The sequence below is a fragment of the Rutilus rutilus genome (assembly GCF_951802725.1).
Source record: "Rutilus rutilus genome assembly, chromosome: 19".
Taxonomy (NCBI): domain Eukaryota; kingdom Metazoa; phylum Chordata; class Actinopteri; order Cypriniformes; family Leuciscidae; genus Rutilus; species Rutilus rutilus.
In genome coordinates this window covers 22464144-22482452 of record NC_140232.1, presented here as the reverse complement: position 1 = coordinate 22482452, position 18309 = coordinate 22464144, and the positions used below count along the sequence as shown (strand labels likewise).

The 18309-nt window shown below is 37.1% G+C and overlaps 2 protein-coding genes across 4 annotated transcripts in view; one reads left to right on the top strand and one right to left on the bottom strand.

Annotated features, from left to right (window-relative positions):
* The window catches only part of cpne5a (copine Va), an 87218-nt gene extending 84203 nt beyond the window's left edge, over window positions 1-3015 (top strand). For all 3 annotated transcript variants that reach the window (XM_084389436.1, XM_084389435.1, XM_084389437.1), the window contains one exon: window positions 143-3015. In XM_084389436.1, the coding sequence (XP_084245562.1) occupies window positions 143-331 (189 nt within the window). In that variant the 3' untranslated portion in view covers window positions 332-3015. The remainder of the gene's footprint in view (window positions 1-142) is intronic.
* Window positions 3016-12552: 9537 nt separating this feature from the next.
* dclre1b (DNA cross-link repair 1B) lies at window positions 12553-17619 on the bottom strand. Its single transcript, XM_084389892.1, has 4 exons — window positions 16921-17619; window positions 16154-16319; window positions 15860-16042; window positions 12553-13992 (listed from the first exon to the last, which is right to left on the bottom strand). The coding sequence occupies exons 1-4, from the start codon at window positions 17110-17112 to the stop codon at window positions 12806-12808; spliced, it is 1728 nt and encodes a 575-aa protein (XP_084246018.1). The 5' UTR covers window positions 17113-17619; the 3' UTR covers window positions 12553-12805.
* Window positions 17620-18309: the final 690 nt, after the last annotated feature.

The following is an 18309-nucleotide window of genomic DNA, read 5'->3' as shown; positions in this document are numbered from 1 at the left end:
ACACTGCGACCAATAAATTTTTTTTGTAAAACAGCCTTGTTTTTGTTACATTGTTTACATGGAAATTTAAAACATAAAAATGATTCAGGGAATAAATAAATACCTATAACTAACTACTTTTTAACCTTGTCTGTGCCTGCAGTTCGTACCATTCAGAGACTATATGGACCGGACGGGAAACCATGTCTTGAGCATGGCCCGACTTGCCAAGGATGTCCTGGCTGAGATTCCAGAGCAGTTAATCTTATACATGAAGTCAAGGGGCATCAAGCCCAACCAGCCGCCACCAGACTACAGCCCACCTGGACTCAGCCCAACCCCCACCATATGAGTTTACCCAGCATGCTGAAAGAAAAGAGCCATGCTTGTTACATCACCTCCAATTTGGATCTAATTCAAAGCCAATACGACTGAATCAGTATAAGGCGTCTAGAAGAGCGGATGGCTTTAATTCTCCATTTTTGGATCCCATACACTGGAGAAATTGAAAACTAAATCTGTGTTCTGGCCTTTGAACAGAAAAGGATGGTTCTGACTGGTCTGTGAGTTTGTTTCCCCCATAATTTCTTCACGAATTAGTCGATGCTATGACAGATTAATAGTTTGGATCTGACTGTGCTGGATATATGGAGAATATCTGCGCAAACAATGCAATTGTCTGCTTATTTAACATCTATAAATCTACAAACACGCTTGTGCGTCAGCACGTGAGGACTGTGTTATATTAGGAAAATCTTCCTATATCATTTATATCCACCAGAGGAGGTAACAAGAAAAATAGTGAAATTATAAGTGATTGTTTGAAATATTATGTAGTGGAATTGATTGATTTGTTTGTAGAATTTGTAGATAGTTTGTGTAATTGTGGTTTTATTTTTCCACAGGCAAAGTCTTTTTAGTACAAAGTAATATTTCCCATGGCAGTTTCCCATTTATAGCTTTTTAGAGCTATATGATAAACAAGATTTTCTATTCTAAAGCATGAAATCCAGGTAAAAACAATTGTACATTGCATTAAGACACTGTAATAAATGTATTTACATACTTTCAAGTCAGTTAGGAAAAATCCAGTGTAAAAGAAAGCACAAATATTTTCTTAATGCTGTAAAATTTGTAAATGTGAGAAGTCAGAGATGTACTCACCCCGTACACGGACTGAAATTTCAGGCAAATGATCAGCTCTCAAGAACGCCAGATTTCCTTTCCTTTTTAATTTGCCACTCCAATTCATTATTGCTCTGGAGCCAGTATATCTTCATATTGTACAGCAGCTCTTCAGACGCACACGACCCATCAGGGGGAAACATGTGAGATGCCTCGCCGCTCGCTGCTAGAGATGATTGGAGATGAGGCAACATCTGCTGTGTTTCTGTCTGCCCGCATCCAGCCACGCTAAACCTTTGCCCTTTCATTTCTGGGATTCACCCTGGAGTTTTCACAAGATAAAAAAACACTTTGCATGCAGCTGAAGATGCTTTTCTCGCAGTGCAAACATAATGCCATTTTGTTTACATGTTCTAGCCTTGGATGATGTATATATCACTGGCATAGTAATTTAGATAAACATCGAACACAGTTAAATTAATAAACATCGAACACAGTTAAATTGATAAACTTGCCTTACAAACAGTAAGTTTACATAAATGGCTGATAGCAAGCATAAATTAGAAACAGTATTTTATATATTTTTACAAAGCAAGCTCATTTTGATTTTCTTTTCAGAAAATGTTAACTATAAGATTTACTCTTATTTAGCATTAGAAACACTAAAAAACATACATAGTATACAGTTTATTTTGTCAGAGGTCCATTTTAAAACGTAAAAATTATCAGATTAATGTGTAATCTTTTTTGGACAGCAGGGCTGTTTATACTTACAGTTTTGATACATTTTCTTCTTGTTCAGTAAATCTTGACATCTCTTTTCTTGTTTGTCCCAAGCTGTAACTATGTTTTGGCTTTAGAGCAAGCATCTGTTAATATATTCCAATTTTACATGCATTGTAGATTATAAACTGTAAAGTTGAACTGCATTTTTTTTTAAGTCTCCATTGGTCCTGAAACTACAAATTTATGAGTGAGCACAGATGTTTACAAAATGAGAAAACCTCCTTTTAACCCACTTCTACAACAAGAACGACGCACTTTCTTTAGCAGAGATTGTTAACTTCGGAAAATCTGCTCCCAGGTAATAAGACAATGTGTTTAAAAGCACCTCTCTTTCACCATGAGTTATTAGCACACCTTTACTGAGAATAAAGTGATCCATCAATCAATTAGGAGATTAAGATGAAGTCTGACAAAGGGAGCATTGGGTGAAAGGGTTTGTTTGAGTGTGTTAACAGGTGTATTGATTTTAAAGACTTATTTACTCTTCATTGGATATTTTTTGTTCTAGATGTAAACTTTATACTAGCATAAATGTAACCTTTTTTTTATTTTATTTTTATCCTATTTAATATTCATGAACGCATTGCTGCTAGGTGGCTTGTAAATCTGAAAACAAATGACAGGCTTCCTGAAATGTATATCACTATCCAGAGAATGTTAATGAGTTAATTTTATGGCATGGTGTAAATTTAGCAAATACTATTTTTTTTATCCCACTATAATAAATCCAGTAAGTCATAGTGAAGTAGCTCTCAAAATTATTGCAAAGAGGTATATAATAGTATGAAAAAGTGTAAATTGTGTACTAAAGATGTGGCCCTTGTTCAGTGCTAACATTCCCTAATCATTTGCATGATTGTGCCAAAATGGCCGATGGGTTCAGTGACAAACTGTCCTGTTGCTCTTCTTTTAAGCCTCATAACCGGAATACAGAGCATGAAGCATCTCGTTCTTGCTGGATTCCTTTTCCTTTTCTCTTCTTCTTTACCTCTCTTTATATCAGTCGATATGCATGGTGAGCTATTTCCAAACCGAACATAGAACATTGCTGTTGTCATTCCCGTGGTGTGTGAAATTTGTAATGGATTGCCTTAAAAATGACAAAGAATAAAACAATGACGGTTTTCGAGAAGATCGGAGAGTGATTTTTTTGTATGCATGAGTTTCTTCTTCATGAATAATCCATCATTTACAAACTGTTACAGTCTATTACAAACCGAAGCAGCCTTTAATGGGAGAGTAGAGAGATTTTCTCATTAATTCAAGTTATATGCCACGGCTGGGCCCTCCAGAGACAGGTTTGCATTTACATAAGTCTATTCGATTTAGTTCCTCTGGGTTTGTCACATTCATTCTGAGTGATTAGTCACTAGTCTCTCTGGTCACAGTGTTTAGATGGTGTTCATGGGTGAATTTCCTCTCCTAAAAGGGTACAAATACTGTTACTGTACAAATATCTTTAGTTTTTTTTTCTGCACTAACTGCTAAAGTTCTAATCTATCCTTTGTTCACTATGTTTACTTGCTAGTGTGTGGTCAAATCTGTTTAGGCTGAAATTGACTGACAAGGGGCCATCCTGATGCAAATAGAGAAGTAAACAGATAGGTAGAATTTTAACTAAGTGACAAGCTCAGACTTGTCCTTCAATCACAGTCTTTTTGTCATTGCCAAAAAGCAGGAAAGTAGAGAACTAACTCACCGTCCAATCAGTGGGCTCCCTGGGGCCGGCTGGTGTGTTTCCTTCCTCAAGAGCACCTGCAGCATTTAATAAAATTCACTTCTGACACATCAGCTGCATCACCCGAATTGAAGGAAGGAAGGACAAGATACATCACTGATAAGGAGTTGATTTGTTTTCTCCCTCGAACAAAAATGCATTTGCTAAATTCCTGCTTCTTACGGCTTTCAGCTGTTCTATAATGAGTGGAACTCTTTGAAATCAAAATCTATTTTTCAATGTTACCAAGGGAGATGGAGACTCATAATTCTGACAGATTGATTGACGGTCCCTTCAAAGACCACCAAATAGGTTTTGAGTGCTAATGCCAAATTAATTCTGCAAATTGCTCTGAAGAACCAGCGAAAGCGATGGCTTTCACTGGCAACGGTTTCCCAACAGAGAGGAAAAAAACATCTGGACAATGTTCTCTGGAAGAACAGATCCAAAATATGTCTGAAACCATCTGGGAGAGACACGTTCTACACCATAACTATCCACACAGATGACAGTGATAAAGCAGAGATGCGCTATAGTCAGTAATGCTCATACGGGTTCCCTAAATGTTTTCATATAGGACCCTGCACCCAATTATAATCAATCTTAGGACTCATTACACACTTTTTAGAGTAAAATATGCTTTTTTTTAATTCCTCAGTTTCGTTGCATAAGCATTATAACAAAATATAAAAATTATGACAACCATGAACAAAAGCATCACTGTGAGTTAAAGAGTGAAAATATTTTTTTTTACTTTCTTGGTGGCACAGCAAGTAATAGTAGCCTAAGTGTTCCTAAAGAGACATTGACATGGAACCTGCAGTGAGTTCAGTGAGTCATTATGTTGATTCAGTAGCCGCTCTGGTGGATTAGGTGAGATCATTCAGTGTCAGATTCGTCAAAGTGATTAGCTCAAGAGTTCGTGGGTGCTTCTCAAATGGAAGGCTGTGTCCTCAGTCCTTCGGCGGCTTGTAGGTTAGAGTCCTCCTCAGCATTAAATACAATTATAATTTTAAAAAGCTTTGTATTAACCAACTTTGTTAATGCATTACAGGTTTACAACCGTCTGTGTTCTCCCAATTGTTTACATTATGCACAGTTTAGCATTATGTGTTAAAAAAAAAATCCCTTCAGCTCCAAAATTTTTGTTTTGTTTTGTTTTGTATGTCTTGCATTAGGTACGTAGTGAAATAGATTGAGCTCAGTGCCGGTTTGTTTTGTGACAATTTTTTTTGTGAATTGAAATGTGTGCAAAGGATTGTGGGTGATTGGAAGATGTGAAGGAAACAATTGATGCTCTTGATTCACTTGATTCTTCAAATTCAGAAGGTATGAATACTTTGAAATTGCTTTACAGCGCATTGCCGAAAAACGAAATACAGTATTTTCCAATATTTTTTTATTTGACAGTAAAACACTGGCAGCAGAGATGCCACCAATTTTCTGTAATTCTATGCTATTAATACAATTACTTAACAGCGTAAAAAAAAATAAAAAAATAAAAAAAAAATCATGCAGTATATTTCTGTGATTATTTGTATATTATTTACAATACACTCTATAAAATGGTGGGTTAAAAACATTAAAAATTTTAATCAAACAGGAAATTACTACAGTATAAACATTGGCAACAGTAATAGGCTAATAAAAAGGTGAACATTTATTTATTAGTAAGAACTCCCAAAATGGACAAAAATACATTACCTGTCGAAAAAAAGATTTTTGTTGTTGTTGCCGGGCAGTGCAAATGGCAGCCGAGGTATGCAACCTTTCGAGGACCAAAGACTAGATATAGATGCAGCCTTCCGTCTGAGAAGCACGCCATGCTTTTTGAACGATTCATTAAAGGAACCGACTCATAATAGTAATTTGATAGGGAATCTATGTAAGTATTCAGGTCACGCCATATTTGCGTGCAGCTAATAAGCGATGCAGGAGAAAGTGGTTGCTTCTAGAATCGGATGCTCTCTTGAGGTATACTTATTTTGTATAAGTAATAGTATGAAAGTAATCGACGTACTACATTTGCCATGTTGTCATTGTGTCCAACCAACGTCAGTTGCGTGGCCTTATGGGATTGGGATAGTGAAGTCTCCATTGTATGCACACTTCAGAATATCGTCGGAAGTAGTAGGTCATCCGGGTACTTCCTGCCTACTCTTTTATGAATACTGTCATGTACTGTTTTTGACCTATAAAGTAGGGAAGTATGCGATTTGCATACATATGCAGCCACTGTTCTGGTCTGCATCACATATGGAAATATGTGAGTTCAAGTTATGTCCACCAACAAACTTGTTCATCGTACCTAATTTGAGTACTTTGTTTCATATTTCATACATGACCCATAGTTTGAAAACCACTGCTATTCATTCAATTAGTGCCGCGAGCGTAAAGGAGTGAATTATTGTTCTCCGCAATCATGTATCTTTTGTTTCGTTTTATATAAGAAGGACTGAAAATAATAATAGATGCTGGTAAATTTTGTATTAATCGCTAAGGGTTTGCAGGCTGATTTTACTACTGATTGATGCGCTATTAAAACATCTTTAGTTTTGTTTGTTTGTATCAGGCTATTGTCTGTCTCTGTAGATGTCAGTCCCTTTATAAAACACATGGCTGAAGGGAAGGCAGGTCTGAGGTCATCAATGTGCTGGAAACACTAATGTTCTTTGTCAACCTGCCTTAAGCCAGCCTGCTTTAAAATACAGTCACTCCATTGAAAAGCATGAGCCTGAAATAGAGAAACCAGGGAACATTTTCACAAATGTCATCTGAAATCTGGGGCATCAGAAGTCTAGAAGACCTCCAGCCCTCAGATACATTTCATTGCACCTGTGAGTGCACATTTTCAAATCATTTTAGTCATTAAATCATTTGAGATTCATCTAGTTTCAACAATACATACATAAAAAGACTTTTGGCAATGCTTATAGTGAGAAAATCAAAATAATCTCCCCCAGTGACAGAAAGAGAATAAAATCTACATATTCACAATCAAAAATACACAAGCGAGGGTTTTTTGTAAATATCTCATTTGTGAGTTCATTTCAGGCATATTTTAGCCAACAACAGAATTCATTTGCTAGTGCAGTGAGCAGTTAAATGTGTTTTTCTGCCCATAAAATTAGAGAGGTTTGGAACAACACATTCACTTTACTCAGAGGACAAACAGAACAACCTCATGCATCTTCATAAGCTGACTTAGTCAATGGATTGGTGCTCTCTGCTGTTAAAATAAATGAAATTACGCCAAGCTAACCTAAAATAAAATTAACTAAGCTGATATAACTGTCAATAGTTGGCACTTTCACCAATATAATATACGTTGTTGTCCTTACAGTTTGACACCCGAGTAACATGATTTGGACTTGTTCACAGCACGGTACAGTATGTTTTCTTAGCTTTATACAAATGTATTTTTTTATTTCATGAATCTTGTCAACTCATTTAAGTTTCATCAGTACAGCACAATTTCAACAATATAATCCTATCGAGTTCAGCCAGGAAGCTGAACTTCAAAGACCAAATTGCAAACGACAGCCCGACCACACAGGTTTGCTCTGCACAACATGAGAAAGATCAGGCCCTTCCAAACTAAGCATACAACAAACTTCTCATCTTTGATATTTCTGGACTGTTGCAATGCTCTTATGGACTTCCAACATGTGAAATCAAATCAAATTATTCAGATTTCATCAGCTCGATTGGTTCAGCCTGGCTGATCAGTGACATATTGTATAATTGCAAAACACTTGTGTTGCTATTGAGGAGGGATACGGGTAAGGTTAGGGACAGGTTTGGTGGTATGGGTCAGTTTAAGGGTGTAAGGTGTAAGGAAAGAGTCAGCAGTGTAATTTAGATGTAATTACAGAAATGAATTACAGCTGTAACATGCAGGTATTTAAAAAATATAAGTAAAAACATGAATCTATAAGTGCATTGTATTAATTTAAAGGTAACACTTTAGAATACTGTTCCTTCATTAATGAATAATTACACAGGAACAAACGAGTAACGCATTATTAACATTCTAGTAACTACTATTAACTAACAAGAAACTCTGATTAACAAATTAGTAAGTAATAGCGCTCAGATGAATGTAGTAGTTCATTATTAGCTAATTAATAACTACTATTTTTGTCATACCTCCCAGAGAACTACTATCTACAGGTTCATAATTAACATGAATAATGCATAATTTATTATAAAAGGTAATGGTAACCCACTAGTAATGACTCAAGTATTACTACATCATTCTAAAGGAACTACTAATTATTTGGATCAGTATTCTAAAGTGAAAAACATGATAACTACCTAATATTGACTGAAGTCAATGTAAGCTTTTGAGATTTTTGTAAGCTTTTGAATAGTAATTCCTTCCAATGGATTTGGTAACACTTTAGTCATTACTAGTGTGTTCCCATGATCTTCACTTTAGAATACTGATCCAAATAATTAGTAGTTCCTTTAGAAAGATGTAGTAACAACTGAGTCATTACTATCCAAAACCTTACAAAAGCCTTAAAACTTACAATGACTTCAGTCAATATTAGGTATTTATCATGTTTTTCACTTTAGAATACTGATCCAAATAATTAGTAGTTCCTTTAGAAGGATGTAGTCACACTTGATTAATTACTAATGAGTTACCATTACATTATTATATATTATGCATTATTAATATTAATTATGAACCTGTATATAGTAGTTCTTAGAAGTCTTCAGTGAGGTATGAAAAATAGTAGTTACTGATTAGCTAATAGTGAACTACCACATTCGACTGAATGCTATGACTTACTAATTCGTTAATCAGACTTTCTTGTTAGTTAATAGTAGTTACTACAATGTTAATAGTGCGTTACTCATTTGTTCCTGTGTAGTTATTCATTAATGAAGGAACAGTATTCTAAAGTGTTACCTAATTTAAATAGTAAATAGTAGTTAAAGATATCTAATATAAAGTGGGACCAGATTTCTACTCTTCATCATCTCCCTCTTTTTCTTTCTCATTAAGCTGTCTTGGCTCTCGTTGTAAAGTGAGGGACACCCCCCTCTGGGGCACATCAAAGACTTTCTCAGTGGCGACAGGAGCTGATGAAATACTCCATGCCTAATTTAATACTCCTGCAGCACCACCAGAACTTGGCTCAATCTTCCCAGTAAAAGTCACTGGATGGCCTACTTCAGGAAGCAAGTTTAAAATACATGAGGCTCTGATTCTGACATAACCGACCGTAGAGAGGGAACAACTGCATTATGCTTGGGGTGATGATGCTGTATCCTGCAGTGCAGATGCTGATCAGAGACCATAGTATGTATGCGATCTGAGAACAAACTGAGAAGGAAAGTCTTCAGAAGAGTATTTAAATCAAACACACGCGGAACATTTAGCCCTGCATCTGCTATATCACTCAACCTTAAATATAGCTTCTGCATAGTGTTTAGCCTTGATTACTATCAACAACAACTACAAAGATGCCGATTCGAATCCTGCTCGGAGCGGGTCAAGTAGGACCAATTGCTTAAAGTTATTTTTAAGAAATATCACTTGAGTGCTTTTGTTCCAAATATCATTGAATTATTTAGACAAAAGATTAGTTTGAAAAGATTCAATTAACAAAACACCACTGTATTTTTCTCGGAGATGCACAACGAATCACAAACGTGATTATGAGTGTGACTGATTTCATGCAACAGTTCAATATTGTATTTTGAATTGTAGTCGGTTACTGATTCCAAATTTACAAATATTGCAGTTTATTGTAATTTACTGAGAGTATACTTCAAAGTGTAGCCTACTTTCATAAATTAAAAAAAATCGAATTTTACTAGTTAAAAGTATTTAACTAAATGATCAGTAAAACTAGCTATAAGTTCACTTGTAGTATAGCAAATGAAAAACGTAGCCTAGTTGTAAACTACTTTACTACTGTTTCACTTAAAGTTTACTTAAAAGTATACTTTTATACACTAAAAAGTTGGCCAATTTAGTCCCAAGTTGTGTTAAAAAAGTACACTTACAAGTATACTACTAGTGCATTGATATTACTATACTTACTACATAAAGTATACTTAAAAATATACTTGAAGTATACTTATTTTTTGTAAGGGACATGACAGGTCAGTGACATTTTAACAAGGTTAAATGTCTTTACACTTGGTGTAAATGCATTGCCTTGTCTGACTCTCTTAAATGGCAGAGTCCAGCAAGGACTAATGGGGTGTGCAGAGAAGCTATTAGATCTGTCCTGCTGCCCTTCTGTGCATCATGAGCAAATGTGTTGTTTATTTCTATTTGTCTTCTGCTTCTTCTTTAGGGCAGTCGTGGTCTAATGGTTAGTTAATCTGACTGGCAACTTGAAGATTGCGGGTTTGATTCTCAGTACCGGCAGGAAATGACTGAGATGCCCTTGAGCAAGGTACCTAACCCCCAATCACTCCCCGGGCGCCGCAGCAAAATGGCTGCCCACTGCTCCGTGTATGTCCACGGTTTGCTACTCCTAATGTGTGCACTAACTTGGATGGGTTAAATGCAGAGGACAATCTCTCCATATGGGTTACCATATTTGGCGTTCACATGTCAATTTTACTTTCCAATAGACAGAAAAGTCAGGTTTTCCTTGAGGTTGACAAAACTAAGTGAACTGAACATGTCCCCTCCCGGTCACAGTCCATTTGTGACTTGTTTAGTACAAAACAATTTCACTTGAAGCACGAAGTAACAAGATTTGATGTTAAAAATGGTGTACTATTTAACCATTCAGAGATAACTCAGAATCACACATTTAGGCCGATAACTCTCACTGGCTGCGGTGAGTCTGTTTCCCTGTGGCGGTTGGCTGAATCAGTGGTTGACCATTCATCATTCCAGGATGTCAGCTGATGCAAGGATGCCTGTGCTGATCAGGCCAGTCTGGAGAGCGTTTTAATGTGGATTTGGCCTCATCTGGAATGCAAAGAGCCCCCCTGATACATCAAACCATTCATCCTTTATGAGCAGAGTGAGCAGGCAGAAACCAGAGGTGAATTAAACATCACTGCTATAGGACAGCCTGGCTTAAGTTGTACATTTCCTTGCCGAGCAGCATGCAAGCCCAATCACTTACACACAATCCCTCAGTACGTGAATTCAATGGTAAATAGAAGTGTTAGGAATACCTAAATATGTATTACTTGCATTATCACAAGCTGGTGAATACTAAATCACAAACCTCTGACTTCCCTATCTGTGGTATCAGAGAAATATATTAGACATTGATCCGCTCTTATTTTGTTCATATCTCTCTGAATGTGAGGCATTGGTATCAGTGACAGAGACAAATCCTTGCGGATAATCTGTTAAGAAAGGAATTGTTTAGGTGAAACTTTTGATGGTGCTCATTCTTCGAACATATTTATCTGTGGAAACAGAAATGTCTGATAAAACTGCAATGAATCAGTCACAGATGAAAGTTAAGTTGTAATGCATCTCTTTCACAATCATCAGTTGAGCTGCTTGGGGCTTTTCTTGGTGCGTAACTGGTTGAAGTTCTTTTCCCATTTGTGAGGCATGAGCATATGACACGATTAAGAATTGCTGCTTCTCTAATGTCTGCTAATCTAATCAGACTTTCAGTGGTGTAAATGTTCCTTCTACAGAAACTCTGCCTTGGGAGGGTAAATAACTGCAAACTGTTATTTCACGAGTTCGCATGTTAATGAAATCTGATGTAGTATTATAATGCGTATTTGGCTTGCTGTCCGGGGGGAGGGCTCCGAGCTCGGAATTCGGCCCGACCCCAGAGTACTCCCCCCTATGAATGTATAGACCATGGTATCTACAGTATGAGCAGACCCAGCCGAAGTGAGGTGATGGGGTGGTGGTGGGATGCTGAGAAATTGTCATGAGACAGGAGGTAAGGGAAGGCTTTATTTATACTGGCTTCTTCTTGTGCTGATTGGATGATTACCTGAACATGCTCCTCCCGAACTTTGTTACATAAAACTTCATTTCAATTTAAACGGAATGGTATTTCAAGATTACATTTTGAGACGAAAATGTATAGAATTTTGCAGCTGTGCACATAATCAGTACTGTCATAAAAAGCGTTTCTCAAACTTTTATTGGCAGAATATGTCCCTGCATTTATTGCATGTTACTGTAGGTGTAGCTGAGTTGCAGAGTATTGAACTACTCTGCCACCTTCTGGTAAAACTAACAGCCTATTCAATTCATACCGCCTAAAGCAGTGCTTCTCCCTTTTTTGGTCAAACAAATCATCTATCCATCATCTACTCACCTTCATGTCATTCTATATAACTCTTTTCCCCTGGAACAAATAACATAAAAGTAGTCTGTGCATCTCTTTCACTGTACAAGTCATTTGAGGAACATTGTATTAGAAACACACTGAAATTTAAGATCTATTCTGCCACATTAATGATATGCAGGGACATATTTGTTTGCTTTCAGAGATAAATTCAGCATGCCCAATAGCACATAAAACCAAATCAGGAAAATCAGAGAAGTCTCCCCCACACTGAGAACCACTGCCCGTAAGAAGTAAGAAATTAAGTGCCAGATTAATCAAAGTATTACTTAAGGGCATTTTTCTCCATTAATGTTTAGTGCTTTGAGCAGCTAATACAGTCACAGACTCTTCTCTTTATAATTCAAAGTATCCTTTTTATGCCACAGAAGTTTATGCTAATTTAAAAATACCACCAAGATACTTCAATACTTCAAATCCTTGGTCTGTCACACATCTCAACATGCACATTTTCTATCCCGTGTCCATCTGTTTCAGGCTGCCAAATATTACTCACATTAAATAAAAGTTCATTTGGATGCTTCATCAATATTCTACACATGAAACTGAAATGTTTATAGTTTAAAAGGTCTAAAAATCATATGCATTAATTAAAAGATTTATCTAAAGATTATTTGTAATCAAGACAATTTTGACAAAGACAAAGATCACTTTTAATGAGAACACTTATTCAAATCTGCCACAATAAGGTGCTTTGTAAATGCTACATATGAAAACATGTTGGTGTTATGTGTCAAACATTAAAACTGAAAATAATACCATCAGATTGATGCCATCAACAGTTTTTGGCACAGCACTAATGACTTGGAGACAATACTGTTGTCACTGATACATAATTATTAAACATTTACATACACATAAGTGCTTATCTTAGTCACAAACTGATTTATTTAGACTTTTGAATCTCCTTTATAGCCGCTTCAAGAGGATCACCTGGTGGTTTGGGAAGATCAACCTGATTAATGCGATACATTTCATAAAGTCCACACAACACGTGGTCACTTTTGCATTCTTCAGCAGGAATGGTGAAGTTCTGAAGGAGCCACTGCTCTCGCTCTAATCTGAGGGTCAAGGCAGAGGTCACTGGTCTTGTTTCAGGGGGTGTGAGCGCAGCCGCAGCGGAAACACAGGACTGATCATGGATGCTGATGCTGTCCATCGAAGAGCACATCTCTCTAGAGTTGGTGCTGCCCATTTGAGGACTCTTCTCCTTGGATGATTTTGTTGGACTTTCATGCTCACATTCGTACATGGAGCTGCGATCAGGTGATCCTACATCTTTAAGTGTACTAATGGATTCGTTGTCATCCGGAGGAAGGCTGCTGCCAATCGTGACGACATCTTCCGATGCAACTCGGATGAGTTTCAAACGCTTGCCGTGCGGGCCATGGTAGGAGTCGGTGCTCATGTCTAGAAGAATGCAGTCAGAATCTTGATCCGTCTTAGAATTCCCATTCATAGTATCATGATCTACATCCGCATCATCTGAATCCCCGTCATTGTGACTAAGTCGGGTTATTTTTGACTCTGGAGAGTCAAACACCACCCCTCGAGACTCAGAACGAGAGGTTCTTTGAAGCACTCCTGTTATGCTGTTTGTGGAGGCCTGAATGTTAGAGCTGTTCATCATGTAGTGCTTGACCGACTCTGGAATCACCACCTCTTTAGACTTCTTGCGGGGGCTCAGAAGGGAAGAAAAATAAGGCAGGCAGTTGCCCACTATAGGCACTAGCGAGACAGGATGCAGGGCAGACACAAAGTCCTCTAGCTCCTGGTAGGAGGAATGATCAGAGTATGGCACCACATAGACATTACGGTGGCAGGAGACCATAGGGCGACTGGTGGGTAATATAGCGATGGTAGGCTGCACTTTATTCCACGCCAGCAAGTTGGAGGCGTTGATCACAGACTGAGAGACCACGCGAATACGGCCCGCACCAGAGTCAGTGGTGAAAACGTCAGGAAGCTCCAGAACTCGCAAGGTTTCCAGACGCTCTCTATCCACCTCCACCCATGTTTTAAACTCCATAGCCAGCTCCACCAGCAGGGACTCTTTACCCAGAGAGTAAAGACCTGATAACAGATAGCAGGCTCATTAATAATTATTGCAATTGTAAATTATCAAACAAACTCAAAAGTGTGAGATGAATTCAGTATGTTTTCCACATAACATTAATTAGTCGATACATGAATATGAAAAAAATTTATAAGATGTATATACACTACCATTCAAAAGTTTGGGGTTGGTAATTTTTTTTTAAATATATTTTTTAAATACATCTCTATGCTCACAAAGGAAAGTAATTCAAGTAAGTAATTTATACATGCAAAAGTGAATCTTCAGCAGCCATTACTCCAGTTTTCAGTCTCACATGACCATTCAGAAATCATTCTAATATGATAATTATGTGCCCAAGAAACAATTATTAATATTATCAATGTTGAAAACAGGAAAACAGAATCCCTCAGGATAATTTAAAGAATAAAAGTTACACAAATTTTATGAATAAAAAGTTCATTTATTTGTACAAAAGTCTTTACTGTCACATTTGATTAATTTAATGCATCCTTGCTGAATAAAAGTATTAACTTCTTACTGACTCCATACTTTTGAACGACATAGAAGTATGTATAATGGGAGAGAGAAAAGAGTCACCTAAATATATTTGGAGGCTTTTTGATGTCTGCCGCTTTATATGCTCAAGCTCTGGATTCTGATTCTCAATGTTTTTATTGCTTATCATCTGGAATTTTTTTTTTTTTACAACAATATCGTTCCTCTGTGTCGTTATCGTTGTAATTTGTTTGAAACTGTTTTGTGGAGATGTGGACTTCCCTATTCTCACAGAATTAGAGTGATTATTAAAACTGTATAGTTATCATTACAGATATGGTATGCGCTTGCTACGGTAGCCTGTGTTACACTGTGTTTGGCCGTACATCAATGACATTACTTGCCCAAGTTTTACTTTTTTATAGAAATGAAAACCATTTAGATCAGTTGGAAAATGGTAGTGATCGGGAGTCGACTCTTAATAGCCCTAGTTTTGGAGTCGACTTCAGCACAGAAATCGCCTCTTGATGTCAACTCCGTTGCTGTGTCTGAAATCGCTCATTCATGCGTAAGACAGCTGGAGCTGTCGCAGAAACAACATTAGTCACATAGTTTTATCCTACATGTACAGTAGCTTATTTACAATTAAATAACAGCCAATAACATTGTAATTATATCCATACCTCCATGCCAACTTTGTGGTTTCATCAGTTAATTTAATTTGCCATGATATCCTAATTTTTGTTCATAATCATAAAACTAATTATAATATTTTCCTCTTTAAAATTAGGTAGTATTTGCAACAACTAGGAAATTATGGTGACGCATCATTTTAAGGTAATGTCATCTCTAAACTGGACTAATTTGGCCAGTCTCGCTAAAAGTGTGTTGTTTTAATAAAGGTAGTTTTAGGCTTTGAGTCAGTAAAAAAGAATAGCCTAGTGTGTAATAATGACGGCAATCTTGTATTCCTATATTGCCGACCCTGTTTTGACAAAGTAAATGGAGCAAATGGAGTCGGGAATCAGAGCTAACTCCAGAAAACAGTGAATCGAACACCCCTAGACAAAGGATAGGATTTGGTGCGCAACAGATCTTGATCGTCATTGACAAATATCTTGTATTACAGCCACTCCCTATACACAGAGTACGCATTCAATAGTGATTTCAATACCCCGCATATAAATAGTGGCAAATTATAGGCCTGCACACAGAGTGGGCAAAACGTGACCGCGAATTCGAAATCGAAAAGGGAGGACGCATTTAACAGTGAATCACAGTGTTATCTGTAATACTGGTGTTGTCGCAAGTTTATATACCGGTGTGAAAATTTCCTCACCGTGACATCTTTGAAATTCTTTAATGTTGAAAGTGTGAGAGTCTTACCAATAACGACGGCGTATCCAGAATGAGCCCTAATGATCTCTTTAATTTGCTGAGTGGCTCGCTGACGAGAAGGTACAGCTCGAGTAGGGTCACAGTTTGTGTTGTCCAGATACAGCACGTCAATGGTAGTGTTGTTCCTCAGACATTGCTCACGGAGCATGGATGGGGTATAACGGAAGTCACCTGAGATAATACACATTAACTATCATTAAAATGTAATCTCAATATGTGACAGTGAGAATCAATAACTTTCTAAAGAAAAACTGTTCAAATATTGTGCATATTAATTTTCACCAGTATAGAGTCTGGTGCCAAAGTATCCCTCGAAGAGAAACATAACTGCCCCTGGGCAGTGATTGGCATCTATTAGAGTAACGGTCAGCCGCTCTTTTCCAAGATCATCTAGCAACAGCATGTGAGCTTCCCCAATCTCCAAGGGACGAATCCATTTCTGTCTGACCTGTAGATCACAACAACATGACACATTTTTTCAATGTTTCAGCCATTTAGCATAGAAAAGTGTACTTTTATTCATCTCTGGATATTAGGTCCAGGATTAAACATCATCTCTATGGAATCTGTTTATAATTTTTCATCCATTTTGTTTTCTAGACCTATGAGGTTTTCAAACTTAAGGACCCCCAAATATAGAAGGGACCCCTTCGTAAATATAAAGACAGCTAAATACATGCATGTACTGTATAAAGACCAATTTATACCGAGTGAGAAAAAAACGTGATATAGAAAACGAAAATGTCGTTTTCGTTTGTGAAAATGAAATAAAACAGGCTTTTATACGGGTTACTGTACTAAAGCTAAGCACATTACAATATTGACTGACTATTAATGGTAGGCTATGTTTAAACATTAAGATAAATTGTATAGCACTTTTCACTATAAATGTAATTCCATATAACATAATTTACAGTTGACTTTGATATATAAGAGTGTTGTTATTGTTAAAATAGTATAGAAATAATACTAAAATAGAACTGATATATAAAAATGAATATATATTGTTTTCTTTGAAATGTTCCCCATGTGCGGCCCCCGGCAGTCACCTGCAGTTTGAGCTGGAGCAGTTTGGCAGTGAGGGGTGAGCAGTAGATGGGCCTGTGACTCCAGGAGGATGACAGGCCAGAGGTGTGATCCGCGTGCATGTGAGACAGAAAGAACAGTCGGACGTGATGGCACTTTCGGAGCTGCCAACAGTCTACGGCTATGGGAGTGTCCGATAGAACTTTTCCGTTCATGTTATGCTTCTGCGAGAAGCTCAGGCGGTACCGACTGCTTATTCCTAAAGGGATTTTTTTTTTTTTACAAAAGCTGTATTTCGGCTGCACTGGTTTTGTTGGCGTTTGAAATGCGTCACTTGTCTAGCAGCGCTGTCATAAATGTAAACACACACAATATTCAATATGAACTGGCAAGTGTTTGTAATGTAACAGTGTAACTTAAGCAGCGTTAGCAGTAAAGGAATAGCAACATCGCTTTGCTTCTGCAGGCACAAAGTCAGACAAAAAAAAAGGATAAATGTAACTGCATGCTTGCCAGTCTTTGTTTATCCGAGTGTGTTAAGCAGGCCGGTTAGCCGGGCAGATGATGATGTGCTCTATTTTTGCAGATGAGCGCCATGTCGCGGTGTGTTTACCAATTCAAACGATTTCAGCGCGCTATGATATTTGCCACTGGGTTGTCCGCCAAAAAATACGTTTATTGTCCACGCCTCCATGTCGCGCACGAGCTCGTGTGACGTCACTGACTTCCGTGATGTGCAGATTTCGGGTCTTTTGCCTTAACCCAGAAATCGCTGCTTCCACCTTGAGTATTGATCACAGCAAATGATATTAAGTGCCAGTCAAAATTCAAATTAGATGTTTTAAAATGACGCTTCAGTTCAATTCTCATTTTGCTTTATTGATGTTTTTCTTTCTTTCTTTCTTTCTTTCTTTCTTTCTTTCTTTCTTTCTTTCTTTCTTTCTTTCTTTCTTTCTTTCTTTCTTTCTTTCTTTCTTTCTTTCTTTCTTTCTGTTTGTGATTGGCTTTGAGAAGCAGTTAATTATATAAGCTAATAAAATCACATATAATACGGCCATATATTATTTTCACTTTAATATGTAACCACTGGGCGGTGCTGTTCGCTCAATTACTTTCGCTTATTTAGTCAAATCTAATGTGTTATATGAGATATAGATTTAGATTTTTTTTTATATTTAGATGTTGGTCGTGTTGTATTCTCTTATCAAACACAAACATATGTTTTTATTTATTTATTTTTTTTAGGCTAAACTGTGTTTAAATCTTGCAAGATTGGCCTAATATTAATGGAATGGTTTATTTTATATTCAGCGCCCATTACCTCCACTAGAGGTCAGTATAACACCATGATGCGGTGCTGAGTAGCTCGACTGTTTTATCTTTTTAGCACATCACTATTAAAGCTTGAGGAA

What these genes read in the sequence shown, in the direction of transcription:
- dclre1b (XM_084389892.1), bottom strand. Translation starts at nt 17,112, where the DNA reads ATGAACGGAAAAGTTCTATCGGACACTCCCATAGCCGTAGACTGTTGG. An exon ending in TGCTCCAGCTCAAACTGCAG is followed by an intron (nt 16,320 to 16,920) that starts GTGACTGCCGGG and finishes TGTGATCTACAG; the next exon opens with GTCAGACAGAAATGGATTCG. An exon ending in TGGATACGCCGTCGTTATTG is followed by an intron (nt 13,993 to 15,859) that starts GTAAGACTCTCA and finishes ATCTGTTATCAG; the next exon opens with GTCTTTACTCTCTGGGTAAA.